General features: G+C 44.2%; 1 protein-coding gene across 1 annotated transcript in view; it reads left to right on the top strand.

Moving 5' to 3' along the window:
* The first annotated feature begins 1,046 nt into the window (after positions 1-1,046).
* The window catches only part of LOC122147197 (tripartite motif-containing protein 16-like), a 30,747-nt gene continuing 8,787 nt past the window's right edge, over positions 1,047-23,006 (top strand). Inside the window, exons 1-6 of the mRNA XM_042768687.1 lie at positions 1,047-1,672; positions 3,127-3,141; positions 4,922-4,951; positions 13,287-13,291; positions 17,879-17,974; positions 18,054-18,287. Of these exons, the coding sequence (XP_042624621.1) occupies positions 1,156-1,672; positions 3,127-3,141; positions 4,922-4,951; positions 13,287-13,291; positions 17,879-17,974; positions 18,054-18,287 (897 nt within the window). The 5' untranslated portion in view covers positions 1,047-1,155. The remainder of the gene's footprint in view (positions 1,673-3,126; positions 3,142-4,921; positions 4,952-13,286; positions 13,292-17,878; positions 17,975-18,053; positions 18,288-23,006) is intronic.

Genomic DNA, 23,006 nt, shown 5'->3' with positions numbered 1-23,006 from the left:
TAATACATTTATTTAAATTTATGTATAATTTATAATGCTTAAAACATCGGTATATCCACGGAGCTGTGTCATTAAAATGGCTTGACTGGAGAAATGCTGGTAAAAGCTGTTGGCTGTAGCATGTTTTCATGAGGCTGAATCCAGTTATTTATTAGTCAGCTACTTATTGACGCTTTCTGTTCTGAATAACATGATGCTTCCATTATGCATCTCTACCCTATATAGCATTGTTCCTATAACAGAAAGTGCTGTTTTCTCTATTAAGCTGGCATTTTCAGAGGTGTATAAAATACAATACTATGGCTTGGTTTGATACACAGTCTTATGGTGTAGCATCTTTTACTTTACCAATGTTTATCTCAGCCAACGCAGATGAATGAAGAAAGTTATTTCAGGGAAAGACAGAAATGCAGGATATACATATAGAATTTTATTATATTATTAATGTAGACATGCAGGCCTTTTGAATGTGTTAAGGGTGTTATAATGAAAAATGTGCCATGTGTTTATAGACTAAATACCATAAAGTCATCTAGATACCATAGAAACCATATTGTTGCTTTTTACCATGGTAGTGAGATGTCATATGCGTCATGTGTGGTTTTAACTGTGGTCTTCATGATACTATAAAAGACCTGTGGTTAATTTAAGTAGAATAGACTTCTAACTCAGTAAGAATATTAAAAGAATAGTTGCTAAAATTGTTACACGCTACTGTTTGTGTTAATGGAAATAAATTTACTTCTGTATCTGAACTCAAGCTACTGTTAAGTGTGCATTTCCAAGAGACAAAACATGTACTATTATTAATTTAAAATCAGGTAAATGGTCTTAAATGTAAGTCTGGAGCCCCAGTGTTCCACAAGTGTTCCCCATTCCTAGTCCAGGAGAGTCACTTTCCCACAGAGTTTAGCTTGATCTCTAATTAAACACACCTGAATCAACAACTTAACTCTTTGCACTTACTTTAATAACAGCCGGATGTGTTAAAACTAAACTCAGCAGGAGCAGAAATGAGGAAACTCCAGTTTTACACACGTCACACAACCACACAGCAGGAAACTATTTCAGCTCATCAGTTCTGAGGAAAAAAAAACTGAAGTGTAGTCGAGCTGTTGTGGTTGAGTGTTTGTGTCTCTGTATTCATGCAGTAAAATGGCAGAAGCCAGAGTTTCTCAGGATGAGTTCTTGTGTTCAGTGTGTCTGGATCTCCTGAAGAATCCAGTGACCATCCAGTGTGGACACAGTTACTGTAAGATCTGTATTACAGGCTGCTGGGATCAGGAGGATCAGAAGAGAGTCTACAGCTGCCCTCAGTGCAGACAGACCTTCAGTCCAAGACCTGCTTTAGCTAGAAACACCATGCTGGCTGAAGTGGTGGAGAAACTGAAGAAGACCAGACTCTCTGCTGACTGTGACACTGGAGCTGGAGATGTGCAGTGTGACTTCTGTACTGGAAGAAAATACAGAGCCGTCAAGTCCTGTCTGGTGTGTCTGAGCTCTTACTGTCAGAATCACCTCGAACAACATGAGAGCTTCTTTAGAGGAAAGAGACACAGGTTGATTGAAGCCACTGGACGACTGCAGGAGATGATCTGCCAGAAACATGAGAAGCTCCTTGAGGTTTTCTGTCGCACTGATCAGAAATGTATATGTGTGCTGTGTTACCAGCGTTGAGATCGTGAGAGTGGTGAGTTTTATATGCTGTGGAAATGAGGACCAAGAGAATGTGGTATTTAACACTAGAGACTGATGAAATATTGCTGACACTTAGACCTTTTTCAACTTTCATCTTGGCACAACAGTTAATTTCACATTCAAAATATATTAAATCTACCAAAACACTAAATACATGTTTCTTCCATTATTCTGTTCACTAGCAAAAGTTTTCAAACTAACAAACTTTATCACTCAAAATAATGACCTAAAAAACATTAGCAACAGGTCAAGTCAAGTCACACTTATTTGTATAGCATTTTATACATTTACATTTACATTTAGTCATTAAGCAGACACTTTTATCCAAAGCGACTTACAAATGAGGACAATTGAAGCAATCAAAATCAACAAAAGAGCAATGATATACAAGTTCTGTAACAAGTCTCAGTTATATATAATGATATATAATTATAAATATATAATTCAGTTATATATATATATATATATATATATAATATATATTATATATATTTATACAATACTAATTGTGTCAAAGCAGCTTTACAGAGTCAAAAAGGAAAATAGTTTGTCAATATTACAAGAAGACAAAATCAGAGAGTCATTTTCCAGCTAAAGTCAGATCAATGTTGATTCAGTGGTGTCATCATCCAGTTCAGTTCTCTTCAAGTAGTGTCTGTGGAATCAGTCAAGTGTCCCCAACTAAGCAAGACAAAGGAACCAAAACTCCAACGGTGACAACAACACTAGGTAGATTGTTCTAGAGGGCTACCACTCAGGGCTTTTTAAGCAATAAGCAAGATTTTAAAATCCGTATGATGTTCAATAGGGAACCAGTGCAGTGTTGACAGGACTGGGCTAATATGGTCATACTTCCTGGTTCTAGTAAGAACTGTAGCTGCTGCATTTTGGACCAGCTGGAGTTTGTTTATTAAGCGTGCAGAACAAACACCCAATAAAGCATTATAATAATCTAACCTTGAGGTCATGAACTCATGGATTAACATTTTTGCATATAACATTGAGAGCATAGGTCGTAACTTAGATATATTTTTGAGATGGAAAAATATGGTTTGGTAAACAGGTAGCATTATACAATAATCTTTAATAAGAAAGACACCCTTCTACTGTTTAGAATTACATGCAATATAGTCCATGTTTATGTTACAGTTAAAAAAAAAAAAAAAAAAAAAATTTCCCATTTTGTCTCCTTTCGTATGGATGGTAATGAAATTGAACACCTGTGTAGTTGTTCAGCTAAATCTATCAGTTCTGAAAGTATTTTGTTTTTCAGAATATATTTCAATAAGGTTACTGTAGAACTGTAGAAAATTGCTAATTGCTAATTAAAAACTGCATCAGGAGCCTAAGAAAACATGGCAGGAGGGAACCACGAAGACAACGAGCACATGGTGAACTGTCAAAACACAACAACAACCTGCTGATCAGACCGAAGTCATGACAGTACCTCCCCCCCAGGGATGCCACCTGGCGCACCAAGTAGAGGCTCACCTCATCGCCGACGGAAGTCCTCGACAACAGTCTTATCCAGAATGTCCCGGCCCGGTATCCAACTCCCACCGTAACCCTCCCAGTCCACCAGAAACCCCGACCACGGCGTCTAACATCCAAGATCTTTCTCACAGTATACACTGGAGTACCATCCACTATATGGGGGGGTTGGGGAAGAAACAACAGGATTTAGAGGGGAATGAAACACAGGTTTAACCCTGGACACATGGAAGACAGGGTGAACCCGACCAAGCGTGTAAGGAAGCTTGAGCCACACTGCCACTGGACTTAGAACCTTGGTGATACGATATGGCCCAATGAACCTGGGTGCCAGCTTACGAGAAGGCACCCGGAGAGGCAGGTCCTTGGTGGAAAGCCATACTTTCTGACCACACACATACTGAGGAGCAGGAGTCCTGTGACGATCAGCAGCTGCTTTGGTCCGTCTGGAAGCCTGGGCCAAGACCTCCTTAGCCCTCCTCCAGGTGCGGCGACACCGACAGACGAAGGCCAAGGCAGACGGGACTGCAGCCTTGGAGAAGCGATCCACCACCGTCAGAATCACAGTGTTGCCTCTCGATGGGGGAAGGCCAGAAACAAAATCAAGGGCCAGGTGTGACCAAGGACGAGAGGGAATGGGTAAAGGCTGCAACAGACCAACAGGAGATTGGTTAGAGGTCTTATTCTGAGCACACACTGAGCAAGCCAACACAAACTGCCTGACATCGTGGGCCATGGATGGCCACCAGAATTGCTGACAGATGGAGGCAAGCGATCTCCGAACCCCTGGATGACAGGCTACTCTGGATTCGTGACCCCACCGGAGGACCTCAGTACGAAGCACAGCTGGCACAAACAACCGACCCGCTGGACACCCCCTCAGGACCTCCCCCTCCTGCACAGCCCTCCCCACCCGCTGCTCGATATCACAAGAGAGGGATCCCACCACCACATCCTTGGGGAGAATAGTGTCAGAAGCCACATCCCTCCTAGGACCCTTGAACAGATGGGAAAATGCATCAGACTTGGTGTTCTTGGAACCCAGCCAATACAAGAGGGAGAAGTTAAACCGCCCAAAGAAGAGTGCCCAGCGGGCCTGGCGAGCATTCAACCTCCTGGCCGAACGGATATATTCCAGGTTCTTATGATCCGTCCAAACCAGGAAGGGCTGTGCTGCTCCCTCCAACCAATGGCGCCACTCCCCCAGGGTCAGCCTGACTGCCAGCAGCTCCCTGTTACCTATGTCATAATTTCATTCAGCAGGGCTCAGGCGGTGAGAGAAAAAGGCACAGGGGTGCACTTTCTCATCTCTGGGGGACCGTTGGGACAGAACCGCACCTACCCCGACCTCCGAGGCATCCACCTCAACAGTAAACTGCTGTTCAGGATCTGGAAGACAAAGAACAGGAGCAGAGATGAAACGGCACTTAGGAACATCAAAGGCCTCCTGAGCCTGAGAATTCCACCTGAACGGTACCTTGGGTGAGGTGAGTGCTGTTAAGGGTGCAGCAACCAGGCTAAAGTTCCGGATGAATCACCTATAGAAGTTGACAAACCCCAGGAACCGCTGCAACACCTTCCGAGAGTCAGGGGTTGGCCATTCGGCTACGGCTCTTACCTTAGCAGGATCCGCTTTAACCCCCTCCACTGAAATAATATGCCCCAAGAACGAAACTGACTTGGTGTGGAACACACACTTCTCCACCTTGACATACAGGTGGTTCTCCAGCAGCCGTTGTAGCACCTGACGAACGTGTTGAGTGTGTTCCTGCAAGCAGGGGGAGAAGATAAGGATATCATCGAGATACACAAAGACAAATCTGTTTACCATGTCTCTCAACACATCATTGATCAGGGCCTGGAAGACAGCTGGGGCATTGGTAAACCCAAAGGGTAAGACCCGGTATTCAAAGTGTCCCGTAGGGGTATTGAAGGCTGTCTTCCACTCATCCCCCTCACGGATACGGACCAAATGGTAGGCATTGCAGAGGTCTAATTTAGTAAAGACCTTGGCTCCCTGTAACAATTAAAAAGCAGATGACATCAGAGGCAGAGAATACCTGTTTCTAACGGTGATGTCATTAAGTCCCCGGTAATCAATGCAAGGATGCAGGGACCCATCCTTCTTCTTAACAAAGAAGAACCCAGCGCCAGCAGGTGAGGAAGAGGGATGGATGAGGCCGGCATTTAAGGATTCCTTAATATACTTGTCCATGGCCTCTCTTTCAGGACCAGACAGGGAGTACAAACGCCCTTTGGGCGGAGAAGTGGCCCGGGACTTACTGAAGACTCGGCAAAGATCGTGGTACTCCACCGGGACTGATGGGCCCCGGCTTTTAAAGGACACTGGATGGCTCTGTGTCCAGGTTTCCCACAATATAGGCAAAGACCTCGAGCCAGTCGATCCTGCTTCTCCTTGACTGTGAGATGAAGGTGTCCCACCTGCATGGGCTCCGGGTCGACTACAGAAGGTGAGGCGGTGAGGGTAGACTTGGAAGCTCCCTCGCCCAATGTCCATGAGGATCGGGCAGTCCACCGCTGATGGCGACGCTGAAGACGCCCCTCTATGCGTAGTGCCAGTTCCACTAGGGAGTCAATTTCGTCTTGGATCTCATCCTTCAGCCCCTTCCGAAACCTGGTGCGCAAAGTAGCTTCATTCCAGTCGCAGGTGGCCGCCAGTGTTCTAAACTGGATGGAAAAGTCTGTGACTGAGCGACCACCCTGATTCAGTCGGGCTAGTTGCGAGGCTGCCTCGTCACCCTGAGCAGATCGATCAAACAGCTTAATCATCTCAGCTCGGAAATCCTGAAACGTAGCGCAGAATGGGGCACGAGCATCCCACACAGCAGTTGCCCACTCAGCAGGGTGATCACAAATGCCACCTGAGACTCCTCTGTGACATAACGGCGGGGCTGGAGTGCGAAGGCCAAGGAGCACTGGGACAGGAAGGCTCGGAATGAATTCGGCTCTCCGTCATAGGGAGGACTTTTGGCGTGGGGTTCTGGCTCAGCCCAAGGTGGAGAACGGATAACCGAGGAAGCAGATCGGCTGGCCAGGACCTCCTGCTGGAGCTCCTGCACCTGGACATTGAGTTCAGCTACCTGGGCTGTCAGTAGGCCAACTTCCCTGGAGGTGGCCGTTAACTGGGAGGAATTCTGGCCAAGGAGAATCCCCTGTTGTGTCACAGCGGTCCTGACTTGGTCTGTTCCTGCTGAATCCATCTTTTGGTCCGACTGTTCTGTCAGGAAAACACACGGATTCAATTTGCAGGTTCAACTCAAATTTATTTAAATCTCAAACACCACTCGGCTGTGGCAGAAATTAGAGGAAGGATGAAGGGAACAATCAACACGAGCCTACAGCCCCTCCAGTAGGCAGAGTAGAAAATGAAGACCGGCACACAGTCCCAGCGTCAGAGCCAACGCAACGTCAAGGTAGAGAGAGCAGCTCACAGAGTCCAAGCATCGGTACTGACACAACGTCAGAGCAGAGAGATCCTTGTAGAGGGTGCCGGGTATTCTGGTAATGTCAGGGCAGGAACTAGGGAACAGAAGTCTGGTGAAACAAGAGGCTGAGCACAAGCAGAAGAGAAGACAAACTGAAATCACAAGACTGCATCAGGAGCCTAAGAAAACACGGCAGGACAAGACTAGATGATGGTCACAGAGTGTAGTACATTAACACCACAACGGTCGGACACAAGACTACACACGAGGGGAACTTAAAAAGAGGAATAATTAAGGAATTAACAAGTCACAGGTGTGACAGCAGCTGAAGTAGTAATTAAGATAACAATGGGGAGGGAACCACGAAGACAACGAGCACATGGTGAACACAACAACAACCTGCTGATCAGACCGAAGTCATGACAATGATAAAATATAGCTGCAAGAAGCAATTAAGGAGCAAACACAACAGAGGCAGAATGAGGAGCAGGCATGGCAGGGAGGATCAGACTGAATGCGGCAATGAGTAATTAAAAACACGTTAAGGTGATTTCCTCAAGCTTCAATCATTAGTAATATGATTTAATGGTTTATATATTTTTGACCAATAGGTCAGTTCGGCCAATTATGGCATAATTGGTATCAATGTTCCTGGCATGACTCAAGGAATCTTTTTGAGTACTTTCAGGGCATGGTGCCAAAGACACATACAAAGTTTTGTAAAAATACACCAATGCATTTGTAAAATATAGCTTTTTTAAAATAAATTTTTCTTTTTTTTAAATTGGACGAAAATTGGGTACCACTTGACTCTGCATGCTGCTCTGAATGCAAAGGTCTTGTGATGTTTTGCCAAACTGTTATAAATTATAAGCATAAAAAGCCATATTTTTATATCTCCGGACCAGTAGGTGGCACTGTGCTGAAACTGTGTAGGTGTAACGGAGGCCAGATGGTAAGTGATGTGCAGGTAAACCTCACTCCCCGATCTCAAGACTGCGGTCTTTAGCATCCTTGTAAAGAGCCTGTCTCCCATGCTGGAGACTCAGGTTTGAGTCCCGCTCGGAACAAGAATGGGGCAGTTAGAACCAGAGTTGTTACACAGGTACCCTCAGATCATTGTTGTCTCTAGCCGTTACAGTTCAAAAGTTATTAGCACAAAGGTGAGTGCAAATTTGGACAAGTTGTGGTTCTAGAGGGTTTGAGTTAGAGACTCTAAATTTGGTGTGTTTAATGTTCAGACTGTCCTCTATCAGTATGCTAAATTGGCTAAATTGTCTATTGGCTGCCATAGACTTCCAAAATGGAAGAAGAAGAAGAAGAAGAACACTAACAAATACAATAGGTGCCTACTCACCTTCTGTGCTTGGTCCCTAATAATCCGCAGTTTAGCTCACATAGACTGCTGTTGTGATTATTTCACACGTCACACAGCAGCAGAAATGAACAACAGCTGCAAGAAGAGTTTCACTCTTTTTCGTTTGCTGAAAATGCAGCATAAACCTTTATCAACACAATCTTTCATAAACTAGGCTTTGATTAAGCAACATAAAAAAAATGGAGTGAACTATTCACCCGTTCCTTGACAAAATATACATCTCTAAAAGTCAAAGTCTGCTTTATTGTCAATTCTTCCACATGTACAGCACATACATAGAGAGAATTAAAATTTTGTTACTCTCAGATCCTTGGTGCATACAGATAACACTAGCAGTACAACATAAAATACAGATAGATGCAGATAAATATAAAATACAACTATACAAATATACAAATAAGGTCATATAAAAAAGATAAGTAAGCAGCACAAGGCACATGGCAGATAGAGTGCAAACCAGTGAAGTAAACAAACAGTCCAGATATAATGACTGTAGTGCAAAAGAGTGCAAAAGAGCTAATTCAGTCTGATTAAAGTGACAAAAAGCTCAGAGAGCAGTTCTTTATTTAAACTGACAGAAGAGGTAGTTGAAAGAGGTCAGTTAACTGCTGAATGAGGTAGTGAGCAGACCAATGCTGCACAAAGTGACTGGTGCAGGTGACAGTTTGTTAGTGGGAGGGGGGAGTAGGAAGGACCTGGGGATGTGGGAGCTGGGGGAGGGGGTCTGAAGGTCAGAGTTCAGTGGTGTATGGGACAAAATAGGGGTCGGGAGGGAGTTCAGCTTCCTGACAGACTCATGAATAAAGCTGTTCTACAGTCTGCTGGTCCTGGCCTGGAGACTCTGCAGTCTTCTCCCTGATGGCAGCAGACTAAAGAAGCTGTGTGTCGGGTGTGTGGGATCACCTGCAATGCAGAGGGCTTTGCGGGTGAGACGGGTTCTATAAATGTCCTGGAGGGAGGGCAGAGAGACACAAACGATCTTCTCAGCTGTTCTCACTACTGCGTTGAAGTGTATTACGGCAGGAAGCATTGCAGGCGACATACCACACAGTGATGCAGCTCGTCAGAATGCTCTTGATGGTGCCTCTGTAAAAGGTGCACATGATCAGGGCCAGGGCTATGGCTCTTCTCAGTTTGCGGAGGAAGTAGAGACGCTGCTGTGCTTTCTTGGCAAGTGTTGCGGTGTTGTCAGTCCAGGAGAGGTCCTCTGTGATGTGCACACCCAAGAACTTGGTGCTGCTCACCCTCTCCACAGTTGCACCGTTGATGTCAGAGGAGCATGCTGAGTGTGCACTCTCCTAAAGTCAACAACAATCTCCTTCATCTTCTCCACATTCAGAGAGAGATTGTTGTCACTGCACCACCTGGCCAGGCGGCTCACCTCGCTCCTGTAGTTTGTCTTATCTCTGTTGCTAATAAGACCCACCACAGTTGTGTCAACCTAATTAAAAAGGTTGGAGTTGTGTGATGGCGTGCAGTCGTGGGTCAGCAGAGTGAAGAGGAGAGGGCTCAGCACATATCCTTGGGGGGCCCCAGTGTTCAGTGTGATGGTGCTGGATGTGTTGCTGCCAACCCGTACTGCCTGAGGTCTACCAGTCAGAAAGTCTAACAACCAGTTGCACAGCGAAGTGTTAACCCCCAGCTGGACCAGTTTGTGGATGAGCTGTGTTACGGCCTTTGACCTGTCTTTGCTTGTTCTCTTGCCCCTCCTCTATTTCAGACTTAATTGCTGTCACCTGAGAAGAACGGTGTTTAAATAGGAGCTTCGCTGCTGGATTGCTCTCTCTCTTCCTGCTCGGTTCCGGTGGCTAGAAGCTTGAACGCTGCTCGGTCGACCTGTTCCATGCCTCGCTCAGGACGCCAGCATTCTTCACAGATGCACATTTGAGTTTATTTAAGTTTATGTCTTCTATGTTACACTCAACACTTGCGCTCATACACCTCATACATCCATGCATTTGCCCTACATTACTGATATTGACATTCACACACCCCATATTTGGGTTTTGTTGTTTAAACTTGTGTTAGATACACAATAAATTTATGTTTTGAACCGTTTGTTTGTGGCATGGTCTCCTGTCTCTTGTTATGGCTCTGAGTTAGTCGTAACAAAGTTAGTTATTTGATTTAGTTTAGTGCGCGTTGTGATATGATTTAGTAATTTGTTTATGAGTGCTTGTGGGGCACATGAGAGCGAGTTTTCTGTCCGTCTTGAGGATTGGCGGTTAAGGCGGAATTCCCTTGACGTCATTGTCCTTATATGGTTAGTTGTTGCGCTCTGGGAGACGTGCCTGTTTGATTAGTTTGGATTAGTTATAATATACTCGAGCGGGAGTATTTGGGCGGGTGTTGCTGTTTTTAGAGGCTTATGAAGGTGAGTGACAATTTGTCAAAGTGCACTTGTAAGTTTTGGACTGGCGTTTTTTCCTTGTAGGTGTAGCAGCGTTTCCCAATAGGGGGTCCACTGCATTATTGTTTTAGTGTGGAGGTATGGCGGCTAGAGCTTCCCATTTCCCTGTTCCCTAGGTCAGCTTGGGAGCATTTCCATGGTTTCAGAAGGGTTGCCAGCTTGCTGGTTGCCTTTACGGAACCATTGGGTTATAATTGCATAAAAACTCACCGCTACGCCTCACGAAGACTAGGGTTTAGTAAGTTAGCTTTTTGGCTAGGTAGTTAGCGGGGAAACGCCATCCTTGGTTTGTGGTTAAAAACCTGTGTGTACTGATAAATTGTCATTTAAGCTTTTTGTCTTTTATTTTGTGAATTTGTTAGCCATAGATGAAGTAGTGGAAGATTTTATTGAATCACCAGTCGAATGTAGATTAGATATTTGCACTAAGAAACAATTGATCAGGATTGCAGAATATTATAAGGTTGATATAGGAGATGCCCGGAAAACAAAAGATTGTGTTAAAAGTAATTTGAAGGTGAAATTGTTGGAAATTAGTGTTTTAATGCCAGTTTTATGTTGACAATTTGGTTGAAGTGTCTCTGTCGGAAAGTGTAAGTCCAGTTGGTTTATCATTTGAACAGCAGAAAGAATTGCTTTTGTTACGTGTTAAAGCTGAGCAGGAGAAGGAGCAGGCGATGGAACGTATGTGACAGGATTTGGAGCGAGAGAAGTTAAATTTGGAGAGAAAAAAATTGGCCCTGATTAGAGATGTTAAGTTGGAGGGCGAGGCACTCTGGGCGGACCGCCCCATGGGGGTGCAGGTAAGCAGCAAGAAGTAAGATGACTTGAGTGATTTGAGGTTAGTTCCCAGGTTTAATGAGGAGGACCCAGAGACATTGTTTTCCTTGTTTGAGTGTTTAGCAGACGCGCGAGGTTGGTCTGACTCCACGCGTATGTTAATGTTACAGTGTGTGTTAACAGGAAAAGCACAACAGGCTTTTTCAGCTTTAAGCAGCACTGATTGTGGTATATACTCTGTGGTCAAAATTACTGTTCTAAAAGCTTATGAACTTGTCCCAGAAGCATACCGACTGTGTTTTCGAGGTTTGAGACGTGGAGACAAGTCACATCTAGAGTTTATGCGTGATTTGGCTGTGCATTTTGACTATTGGTGCTCCGCGGCCGGGGTTGACTCTTTTGAAAGCCTGCGTGAGTTAATTATTTTGGAGCAGTTTAAAAACTCTGCACCAGAGTGCATTGCCACTTATATTGGTGAGCGTGGAGTTAAGTCTGTTAGGGAAGCTGCTGCACTGGCTGACGATTATTTCTTGATTCATACTTCAAGAGGGGTTGTTGGCCCTTATGAAACAAGGGCAAGTAGGCCATTCGAAGATAAGAGGGGTCGTGTTTCAGGGGACTCAGAAAAAATTTGTAATTACTGTCATAAGTGAGGACATTGGAAAAATGATTGTTATGCTCTTAAGTCTTGTCCGAAGCAAGCTTTTCCTAGGACTAATCCTGTGATGTGTGCTGCATCTATCACTGTCAATGAGTTAACTGGAATCGCTGGAGAAGGCGATCTGGAGTTGAAATCGTATTTGCCTTATATTATGGAGGAATTTGTTTCATTAATGGGAAGCAAAGAGCAAGTGCGCATAAAAATTTTGCGTGACACTGGTGCGTTTGACTCATTTATTATAGCTGCAACATTGCCATTTTCAAATGACACCTTTATGGTTGATGCTGTACTGTGATCTCTTCCAGGGGGAGGTGTCTGTTGGTGTGCGACCAGCATTGCCTGTGGATGGCGTTGCTATGATCCTGGGTAATGACATAGCCGGTGATAAAGTTTGGACTGATGTATCTCCACCTGCCAAAGTGATGTTGACTCCTCAGGTTTGTAGTAAGCCTGATGAGAGTGAGGTACAATTCCCTGATGTGTTCAGTGCCTGTGCAGTAACTCGTTCAAAGCATCTGGATAATGATTACTCTGAGGGTGTGGCCTCTAGTCCTCATCTACTGTTGCCTGTTGTCCCCTGGTCTGTTTCCCATGATGAGCTGATGCAGGAGCAGAGAGCTGACAGCACTTTGAAGCCTTGTGTGAATGGGGTTTGTTCTCCTGTCGAGGTCAGAAATCTTTCTTGTTGTTATTTTTTGCATGATAATATCTTGATGAGAAAATGGATGCCGCAGTTTGAGGGTTTTGTTGCTGATCCGATTTATCAAGTGGTTGTTCCTTTAACATATCGGGATATTGTTTTGCAGATTTCTCATGATCAATCTGGACACATGGGTATCCGGAAGACATATGACCGGGTTTTGCTGTATTTTTTTGGCCTTGCTTGAAAAAGGATGTGTCTGCATACATTAAGTCATGTCACACATGTCAGTTGACTAGTAAGCCTAACCAGGTTTTGAAGCCTGTGCCACTTTGTCCAATACCAGCTATAAGTCAACCATTTGAACATCTTCTTATTGACTGTGTTGGGCCATTACCTCCATCAAAATCAGGTGCCAGGTATTTATTGACAGTGATAAGTCAAAGCACTAGATATCCTGCAGCCTACCCATTGCACAGTATAACGGCTAAGTCTGTGGTCCGTCCATTGTCCCAATTTATTTCTATTTTTGGGGTTCCTCGGATCATTCAGTCAGATCAAGGGTCGAATTTTTGTTCAAAATTATTTGCTCAAGTGCTGAAACAGTTGAACATAGTTCATAATTTTTCATCGGCCTATCATGCTCAAAGCCAGGGTGTTTTGGAGAGGTTTCACCAAACACTTAAGTCCATGTTGCGTTCATTGTGTGTTCAGATGCAGGGTGATTGGGAAGAGGCTTTACCGTGGATGTTGCTGGCTGCTAGAGAGGTAATCCAAGAAAGTACAGGTTTTAGCCCTAATGATCTGATTTTTAGTCATAAAGTGCGGGGTCCCCTGGCTCTTTTTCAGGACAACTGGAAGGAGGCTCAGCCACCAACTAACCAACTGGACTTTGTGAATGGGTTCAGGTATAGGCTCTATATGTCCCAGGAGGTGGCTAGGAAAAATTTGGCTAGGACACAAACTAAGATGAAGAAACATTATGATGGTCAGACTGAGCACAGAGAGTTTCTCCCAGGTGACCAGGTTTTAGCTCTTTTGCCTATAATTACTTCTCCATGGCAAGCAAAATTTTTGGGACCATTTTCTGTATTAAAGAAGCTCTCTGACCAAAACTATTTAGTTTCTACTCCAGCTCGTAGGACAAAGGCCCGGCTCTGTCATGTTAATCTTTTGAAGCCTTATGTTTCGCGTGAGTCGTTTGGGAGTGGGGGGGAGTTAAAGTTGTCCAAAACTCATCCTGTTTGTTTGGCTAGGTCATCTTCCTCAGTTATAGGGGAGGTGGAGGATTTAGCAGAGCCTGATGAGGTTATGATGTCTGGTCGGCTGAAAAATAAGGAAGCTTTGGATCAATTGGAAAGCATTTTGGGTCATCTAGAGTCTTGTCAGTAGGCACAGTTGGTTAAGCTGATAAGAAGTTTTCCTTGACTATTTGGAGATACGCCATCATGTACAACATTATTAGAGCATGATATAGATGTGGAGGAGGCAAAGCCAATTAGGCAAAGATTTTATTGTGTTCACCCAGAGAAGCGTAAAAACTTGGAGGCTGAGATTATGTACATGGTTCATAATAAGATAGCAGTTCCCTCTGACTCTAGTTGGGCGTCACCCTGTCTCTTGGTCCCAAAGTCAGACAATACATCTCGGTTTTGTACAGATTTTCGTAAAGTGAATGCGGTCACTAAGCCTGACTCCTTCCCTTTACCTCGTATGGAGGATTGTGTTGATCAAGTGGGAGGGGCAAAGTTTGTGACTAAGCTGGATTTACTTAAAGGTTACTGGCAGGTGCCACTGATAGAAAGGGCAAGGGAGATTGCGTCTTTTATTACTCTTATAATGTCATGCCTTTTGGTTTGAGAAATGCGCCGGCAACTTTTCAGTGCCTAATGAACTTGGTGGTGCGTGACCTGGAAGGATGTTCAGTGTATTTGAATGACGTGGTGGTATATGCGGATTGCTGGGAACAGCATCTGGAGTGTATTAAAGCTTTGTTTGTGCGTCTAGCTCAAGCTAGATTAACAGTGAATTTGGCAAAATGTGTATTTGATAAAGCCACGGTGGTCTATTTGGGTGGTCGTGTTGTAGGTCAGGGTTCGGTGAGACCGGTGCGTGCTAAAGTGTGTGCAATTGATGACTTTCCATCACCAACGACAAAGAAGGAGCTTATGAGATTTCTCGGTATGGTGGGCTACTATAGGTGTTTTTGTAGGAATTTCTCTACCGTTAACGGATCTTCTGAGAGGAAAAGCCAAGTATGTGTGGTCTCTGGTATGCCAGCAGTCCTTCAAGAGGGTTAAAGCTCTAATCTCAAATGCTCCGGTTCTAGTGGCTCCTCGATGGGATCGTGAATTTCATCTAGAGGTGGATGCCAGCATGGTTGGGGCTGGTGCAGTGTTACTGCAGAAGGATGATGGGGGGTTAACAAGCCTGTATGTTTCTTTTCTAAGAAATTTAATCGCCATCAGTTAAACTACTCCGTCATAGAAAAAGAAACGCTTGTGCTTATTTGGGCGTTACAGCATTTTAGTGTGTATCTGGGCTCTGGTCCAGTGGTAGTTTTCTCCGACCATAATCCACTAACTTTCCTTAGCACTTTACAGACTCCTAACCAACGGTAGATGCGCTGGGCTCTTCATCTCCAGTCTTACACCTTAGACATTCGGCATATCAAGGGGTGGGACAATGTGGTGGCAGACGCATTGTCCCGGTCACCAATGTGTTAGGTAAGATATGCCTACCCTAAAAATTTTGTATCATGAGATACTGGTAGCTCGAGGGTACCCTTATGGGTCCCTGTCTTGTTGGGGGGGGGGGGGGGGGGGGGGGTGTTATGGCCTTTGGCCTGTCTTTGCTTGTTCTCTTGCCCCTCCTCTATTTCAGACTTAATTGCTGTCACCTGAAAAGAATGGCGTTTAAATAGGAGCTTCGCTGCTGGATTGCTCTCTCTCTCTTCCTGCTCGGTTCCGGTGGCTAGAAGCTTGAACGCTGCTTGGTCGACCTGTTCAGGTCCATGCCTCGCTCGGGAAGCCAGCATTCTTCACAGATGCACATTAGAGTTTAAGTTTATGTCTTCTATGTTACACTCAAAACTTGCACTCATACACCTCATACATCCATGCATTTCCCCTGCATTACTGATATTGACATTCACACACCCCATATTTGGGTTTTGTTGTTTAAACTTGTGTTAGATACACAATAAATTTATGTTTTTTACTGTTTGTTTGTGGCATGGTCTCCTGTCTCTTGTTATGGCTCTGAGTTAGTCGTAACAGCTGTTGAGGGATGATTGTGTTGAATGTTGAACTGAAGTCTAGCATTCTGACATATGAGTCTTTTTTGTCCAGATGTGTGAGTGGAGGGCAGTGGGGATGGTGGTCGAGCGGTTGGACCGATATGCAAACTGGAAGGGGTCCAGGGAGGGGGGGAGGGCTGACTTGATGTGGTGCATGACTAGCCATTCAAAGCACTTCATGAGAATAGGAGCAACTGGATGGTAGTCATTGAAGAAGTATGGAGGCGGCTTCTTTGGGACTGGAATGATGGTGGTAGCTTTGAAGCATGTGGAGACAACAGCCTGACTTAGTGAGATGTTGAAAATATCTGTGCACAGTCTCTCAGTACATGCCCAGGAATGTTGTCAGGACCCAGAGCTTTGTGTGCATTGATCCTGCTGAAGTATCTCCTCACGCTGTCCGTGGTCAGCGTCATCACCTGGTCGCCGGTGGAATCTTCTGTGCAGTGGTGCTGTTTTGAACATATTCCAGTTAGTGGTAATAAAAGTCTTGAAGAGCCTCTGAAGACCCTTCAGGCCACACTTGTATCTGTTTGTGAACTGGTTTGGCAACTTTAACGAGCGGTCTGTATGCAGGCATTAGCGTGACAGTGATGTGGTCTGAGGCACTGAGGTGGGGGAGGGTCCTGTAAGATCCTCTCTGGGTGGTGTAAACAAAGTCAAGAGTGTTGTTACCTTGTGTTGCAAAGTTAATGTGTTGGTGTATTTTTGGAAACACACTCTTTAAGTCTGTGTGGTTGAAATCCCCAGCTAAGATGAGAAAAGCATCAGGGTGGGTTTTCTGCTACTCACTGATGTGCTGGTACAATTTATTTAGTGTCTCGCTCCTGTTGCTGGAGCTGGGAGGGATGTATACAGCAACGAGCAGTATGGCTGTATATTCCCTCGGTAGACAGAACGGCCGGCATTTAATAATCATAAACTCTACCAAGGGGGGCGGTGTTTGCAGACCAAAACAGCAGCGCGGCACCATGCATCATTGATGTAAACACAAAGCCCACCACCGCGGGTCTTACCTCCCTCGACAAGAACTCTGTCCGCTTGATAGCATGTTAGCTGATCGAGCTGAATAGTGCAGTCTGGAACGCTGTTGATGAGCCATGTTTCTGTGAACACAAAAACACAACAGTCTCTTACAGTCCTCTGAGTTGAGCGTAGTAGTCTGATGTAGTCCAGTTTATTGTCTAAAGAGCCAGTACGATGGTGGGGATAGCTGGCTTGTGTGGGTTAGCCGTTAGCCTAGCCCTTATACCTCTGTGCTTACCCATCTTTTGCTTCCTCTCACGCCGCTTGTAGCGCCTCCGCTGTGGGCTGTGATGGTGTAGGCCTCCGGAGCAGTCCGAAATACTGCAGCTCTTCGGCATGCACAGAGTTTAACTCTAAAAATGTGGTTCTGCCTACATTGAGCAGAAATTCACGACTGTATGTGCGCTTAGGGACAGGTGGACACGATGAAGACATACAAAAACACTGTGATTCAAAACACAAAAAACACGAAAAACACCATTCTGACAGGAGAGAAAGAAGCTGCAGCGTGTGCACGTGGCGCCATTTTAGTTAGTCAGGCATAGGGCAAGTTAAAACACATTGACAGACACACAAACACTTTCTGAATCCAGATGATTTCAGTCATTTATAGCTTCACTTTGGAGTTTGTTTGGCTTTGGTTCTGTGTAGATTAATCATCTTTTTTTTGGATGTAAATGTGATGCTTGTCTTTACGTAAATTAGATTTCATGATGATCTAGTTAATACTCAGTGTAGTGATCCAATAGTTCATTTATTTTCTATGTAGAGGCTCAGCTTAATTGTACAGAACACAGAACTGTCAGTGTGAAGCGCTACGTCTGTATCATTTTTCTTTTTATTATACTTATGATTGTAGTGTGAAACAGACATTAATCTTCATGTTAATTCATGTACAATGATGCTAAATGTTCAATCGTCTCTTCTGGAGTTTTAACCTACAGCCAATAGTTATCAGTTCTTTTTTCTTTTACTGGATTCATCTGTTCACATGATGATTTAGAGTCAGTAGTTTTCTGTGAGATTCACTATCATCTGTTTGTCCTGCAGAAGCAGCTGAAGGAGACGCAGAAAACGCTCCAGCAGAGAATCCAGCAGAGAGAGAAAGATCTCCAGCAGCTGAGAGAGACTGTGGAGTCTCATAAGGTGATTCTGGAGAAGAAGAGAAGTTTGTCTCAGTCTCTGTTCAGACTCACTGAAGCTGAATCACTGTGTGTCCTAACAGCGCTCTGCACAGGCAGCAGTGGAGGACAGTGAGAGGATCTTTACTGAGCTCATCCGCTCCATTGAGAGACGGCGCTCTGAGCTGATACGACTGATCAGAAATCAGGAAAAGACTGCTGTGAGTCGAGCTGAAGGACGACTGGAGCGACTGGAGCAGGAGATCAATGATCTGAGGAGGAGAGACGCTGAGCTGGAGCAGCTTTCACACACACAGCATCACATCCAATTCCTGCAGGTAACACAGATCTAGAAGAACAGGGTCAGAGCGGACTTGGGCCTGTATTGTATTTTATTTATTGTTTTTTAATTTTATTTGCCTGCAACATATTGATGAATTTTACCTTGGAAACCCCAAACATTAAAGGGATGCTCCATCCCAAAATGAAAATTTTGTTATTATTCACTTACCCCCATGTCGTTCCCAACCCGTAAAAGCTTTGGAACACAATTGAAGATATTTTGGATGAAAATCGGGAGGCTTGAGAATGTCCCATAGACTGCCAAATAAATAACAGTGTCAAGGTCCAGGAAAGTATGAAAAGCAACTTCAGAATAGTCCATCTGCCATCAGTGATTCAACCATAACGTTATGAAGTGACGAGAATACTTTTTATACACGAAGAAAACAAAAATAACGACTTTATTCAACAATTCCTCTCCTCTGTGTCTCTCCAAATCAGCGTAGCACCATTTTGGCAATTCTCTTGTTTCCACATTGAGACCTGCCCGAAAAAAACACACACAGGCGGTCATCATCATAACAGACAAGATGGTAGAGGTCCAGGAAGTCCTGTGTGTGCTTCTCGAGGTAGCAATCCCCCTGTGAGAGAAGTTTCTGTCACAGTGAGGTTGCAGCAAGGAAAAAAAAAAGATGGATCTTGTAGTGTGATGAAGCTGACATGAAGACAGAGAGCGATCCATATGCAAGAAGTTTACTAAGGCTCAGCAAACAAATGCAAAATCACAGCACTGGTTCTTAGACGTTAAAACAGGCAGGGTCCATACATGAATTTAATCAGTCCAAATGAGCAAACAAGGCAGTAACGATAATCCAAAAGGCAGTCAAAGTTAGCAGGCACAATGGTCTTAGCATGATAGCAGAGAGAAAACATACAATGGCATACAATCTTCCTCTGGGACGTGGAGCAGGCCGGTTGGGGTGCCATTGTTGGAACTCCAGGATCAGCGATGGGACCAGTATGTCTTTGGAGGCTACCCAAGATCTTTCCTCTGGACCATAACCCTCCCAGTCCAATAAGTATTGCATATGACCCCCTCGGCGGCATGAGTCCAGGATTTCATTGACCGCATAGGCTGATATACCATCAATCTCTAGTGATGGTGAGGTTCGGGATCTAAGGTTCCCGGGTCAGGTGCCGTGTGGACCAGTTTTCAGAAGCGATACATGAAATAAGGGAGATATGCTATAATTAACAGGAAGCTCTAATCAGTAAGTCATTGGGTTTATTTGCTCAAGTATTTTAATTTGACCATCATACCTTGATGTGAGCTTCCTGCAAGGCACACCTGCAAGCAACTGCAAGATTTTAGTTGCTTGCTCAGTTTACTTAAAAAAAGTTAAAACAACATTAAATTCAAGTTCAATTCAAGTTTATTTGTATAGCGCTTTTTACGATACAAATCATTGCAAAGCAACTTTACAGAAAATTAAGTTTCTACAATATTTAGTAGTAGCTTATCAGTGATGACTGCCAGTTTATGTACATACGGAAAAATCATTTAAAGACGTAATCAAACAGAAGATTAACACTATTAACAGCAATTATGCAATCAAACTTATAGCAAAATGTGGTAGTTCTGTATGTTGTCTCTGGGTTAACATCATCTGAGATCCTCTGAGGGGTTGGCATCCATCTCTTCTCAGGTGTTCTGGATCCAGACTGGAGCTTGTGTAAATCCTAGTAACCACGGGATATAAATCCCATGGCAAAACAGAGAAACAAATAGAGACATAATTAGCGTAGCTGCTGTTCCAACCAAGTAAAATTAATTAGTTTAACCCAAGCTAAAGAATAATAATGCGCATTTGATCAGATATAACTGCAGTCCAAAATTATGAGATGCATTATTTGAATGCTTGGCCAAAAAGGTGTGTTTTTAATCTAGTTTTAAACAGAGGAAGTGTGTCTGAGCCCCGAACATTATCAGGAAGGCTATTCCAGAGTTTGGGAGCCAAATGTGAAAAAGCTCTACCTCCTTTAGTGGACTGTGCTATCCTAGGTACTATCAAAAGTCCAGCGTTTTGTGACGTTAGGGAGCGTGATGGGTTGTAGCGTGGTAGAAGACTAGTTAGGTACGCAGGAGCTAAGCCATTTAGGGCCTTATAAGTAAGTAATAATATTTTGTAACTGATACGGAACTTAATAGGTAGCCAGTGCAGAGACTGCTGTAAAATTGGGGTTATATAATCATATTTTCTTGACCTGGTAAGGACTCTAGCCGCTGCATTTTGGACTACCTGTAGCTTGTTTATTGAGGATGCAGGACAACCACCTAGCAGTACATTACAATAGTCCAGTCTAGGGGTCATGAATGCATGAACTAGCTTTTCTACATCAGGAACAGGTAACATGTTTCGTAGCTTGGCAATGTTTCTAAGATGGAAGAATGCTGTTTTTGTAACATGGGAAATATGATTTTCAAAAGACAAGTTACTGTCTAATATAACACCCAGATTTTTTACAGTAGAGGAAGTAACAGTACATCCGTCTAATTGCAAATTGTAATCTACAAGATTCTGTGTAATGTTTTTTGGTCCAATAAGTAATATCTCTGTCTTATCTGAATTTAATAGGAGAAAATTATTGGTCATCCAATCTTTTACATTTTTTACACACTCTGTTAGCTTAGATAATTTAGAAGTTTCACCTGGTCTTGTTGAGATATATAGCTGAGTATCATCAGCATAACAGTGGAAACTAATCCCGTATTTTCTAATGATATTACCAAGGGGCAACATGTATATTGAAAATAGCAGAGGACCTAGGACAGATCCTTGTGGCACTCCATATTTTTCTGGTGATAAATGAGATGACTCCCCATTTAAATAAACAGAGTGGTAGCGATCGGACAGGTAAGATCTAAACCATCTTAAAGCCTGCCCTTGGATACCTGTATAGTTTTGTAATCTATCTATGAGTATGTCGTGATCTATGGTGTCGAACGCAGCAATAAGATCAAGTAAAACTAGCAATGAGATGCAGCCTTGGTCTGACGCAAGAAGCAAGTCATTTGTAATTTTAATAAGTGCAGTTTCTGTGCTATGATGGGGCTTGAAACCCGACATGAAACCCGACATTCTTCATAGAGATAATTTTTTGCAGGTAGGATCACAATTGAGCAGACACAACTTTTTCTAAAATTTTAGACATAAATGGAAGATTTGAAATGAGTCTGTAATTTGCCAGTTCCTCTTCAGGAACTCGAGCTGCGTCGAAACGCTTTGGGGAACGCACTTAGCGTGAGCAACTCTGAATATCGTGTGTAATCTGTCTCATGGAAGAGTGTGACGTCACGGGCGGGGTGACGTAAGCGACCAGGAAGCTATAAAGGCACATGCCACACAGCTGGCATCAGCTTCGCGTCTTTCAGCAAGCGCTCTGTGTGTGCATGTCATTCTGTCTTGTCAGTCTTATTTATTGTTGTTTGTCACTATTAGCTCCTCAAAGAGTAAGCAATAGTCAAAGAGCAAAGCTAAGATGAGACATCTGAAAGGCGAATTCAGATCAGCGTTTCAGATTGTGTGTTCCTCCCTGCCCTCGCTACATCACGAGTGGGGATACACACAGTCTGTGCGCGAGCTGCCTGGGATCGAAGCACGCTGATTCAGCTCTTGAGGGAGCCGTCTGCCTGCACTGTGTACGGCCAGTGCGGACGCTTCGATCCCGGAGGGCTTTCCTCGAGAGGGGGTCTTCACCAGCGTTCCTCGCGGTGTTGGTCCCGCTTTCGCCGAGGCAGAGCGGCGCCCGCATTCGCTGGGTTCGCAGATAGATCTGCTGGAGGGAATGGAGATGGGCGCTTCCCTATCTCCTACCTCACCCGCCAGATCTGCCTGATCTCTGGGTTCGAAATCCCGAGCTGCGGTCCTTCCACCCGAGTAACGGCCGCGACGCACCGCCTTTCTTTCTCCGAGGAGATTGACACGGAGGGCGTCGATGAGCTCGCAGTTACACAAACATCAGCTGCATAAACCTCAGTTGCACAGACATCAGTTGCACAAGCATCAGTTTCACAAGAATATTATGCCTAAACATTATAATGAGCAGCATTAATGAGGAGCGCAGCTCGCAGGAAAAATAAGGGGGCTGACTGTGCTTCTCGCATATCTGGGGACGGGCTGGAGACGGCTTTTCCTATCTCACACGTGTTCCCTAGATCTAGAGTTCATTCTCGAGGCTCGGAAGCCCGCGCTGCGGTTCCTTCCCCCTCTGACCGTGAACTCGCAGCTGCAGCTATTTATCTCCGAAGAGATTAATATTGTTTGTGTGACTAAGCGGCTCGCGTGCTGCCGAGGCAACGCGTGTATGACATCACTTTCAGTTTTGATGTGAATCTTACCAAACCAGACCGTGTTTACTAGTCTGATTGGTTAGCTGCATTTAATTCTGAGGAATTAAATTCAGTATTTATCTGACTATTAGAAGTTAGATGAATTTTATCACAAGCCAGACCGTGTTTACTCGTCTGCTTGTTTGGCTCCATTTAATATTGAGGAATTAAATGAGGCATTTATCTGACTGAAAGAAGTTAGATATATAATTTTTTGATTCTTGATCTGAATCTTACCACGCCAGACCATGTATACTTGTCTGGTTGTTTAGCTGCATTTAATTCTGAGGAATTAAATTCAGTGTTTACCTGACTATGAGAAGTCCGATATATCACTTTCGATATGAATTGTATCACAATCCAGACCGTGTATACTTGTCTGATT

Source organism: Cyprinus carpio, chromosome A2 (assembly GCF_018340385.1).
Source record: "Cyprinus carpio isolate SPL01 chromosome A2, ASM1834038v1, whole genome shotgun sequence".
Lineage (NCBI taxonomy): Eukaryota > Metazoa > Chordata > Actinopteri > Cypriniformes > Cyprinidae > Cyprinus > Cyprinus carpio.
The sequence above is the reverse complement of the archived record's forward strand: the minus strand, read 5'-3'. Positions and strand labels throughout refer to the sequence as shown.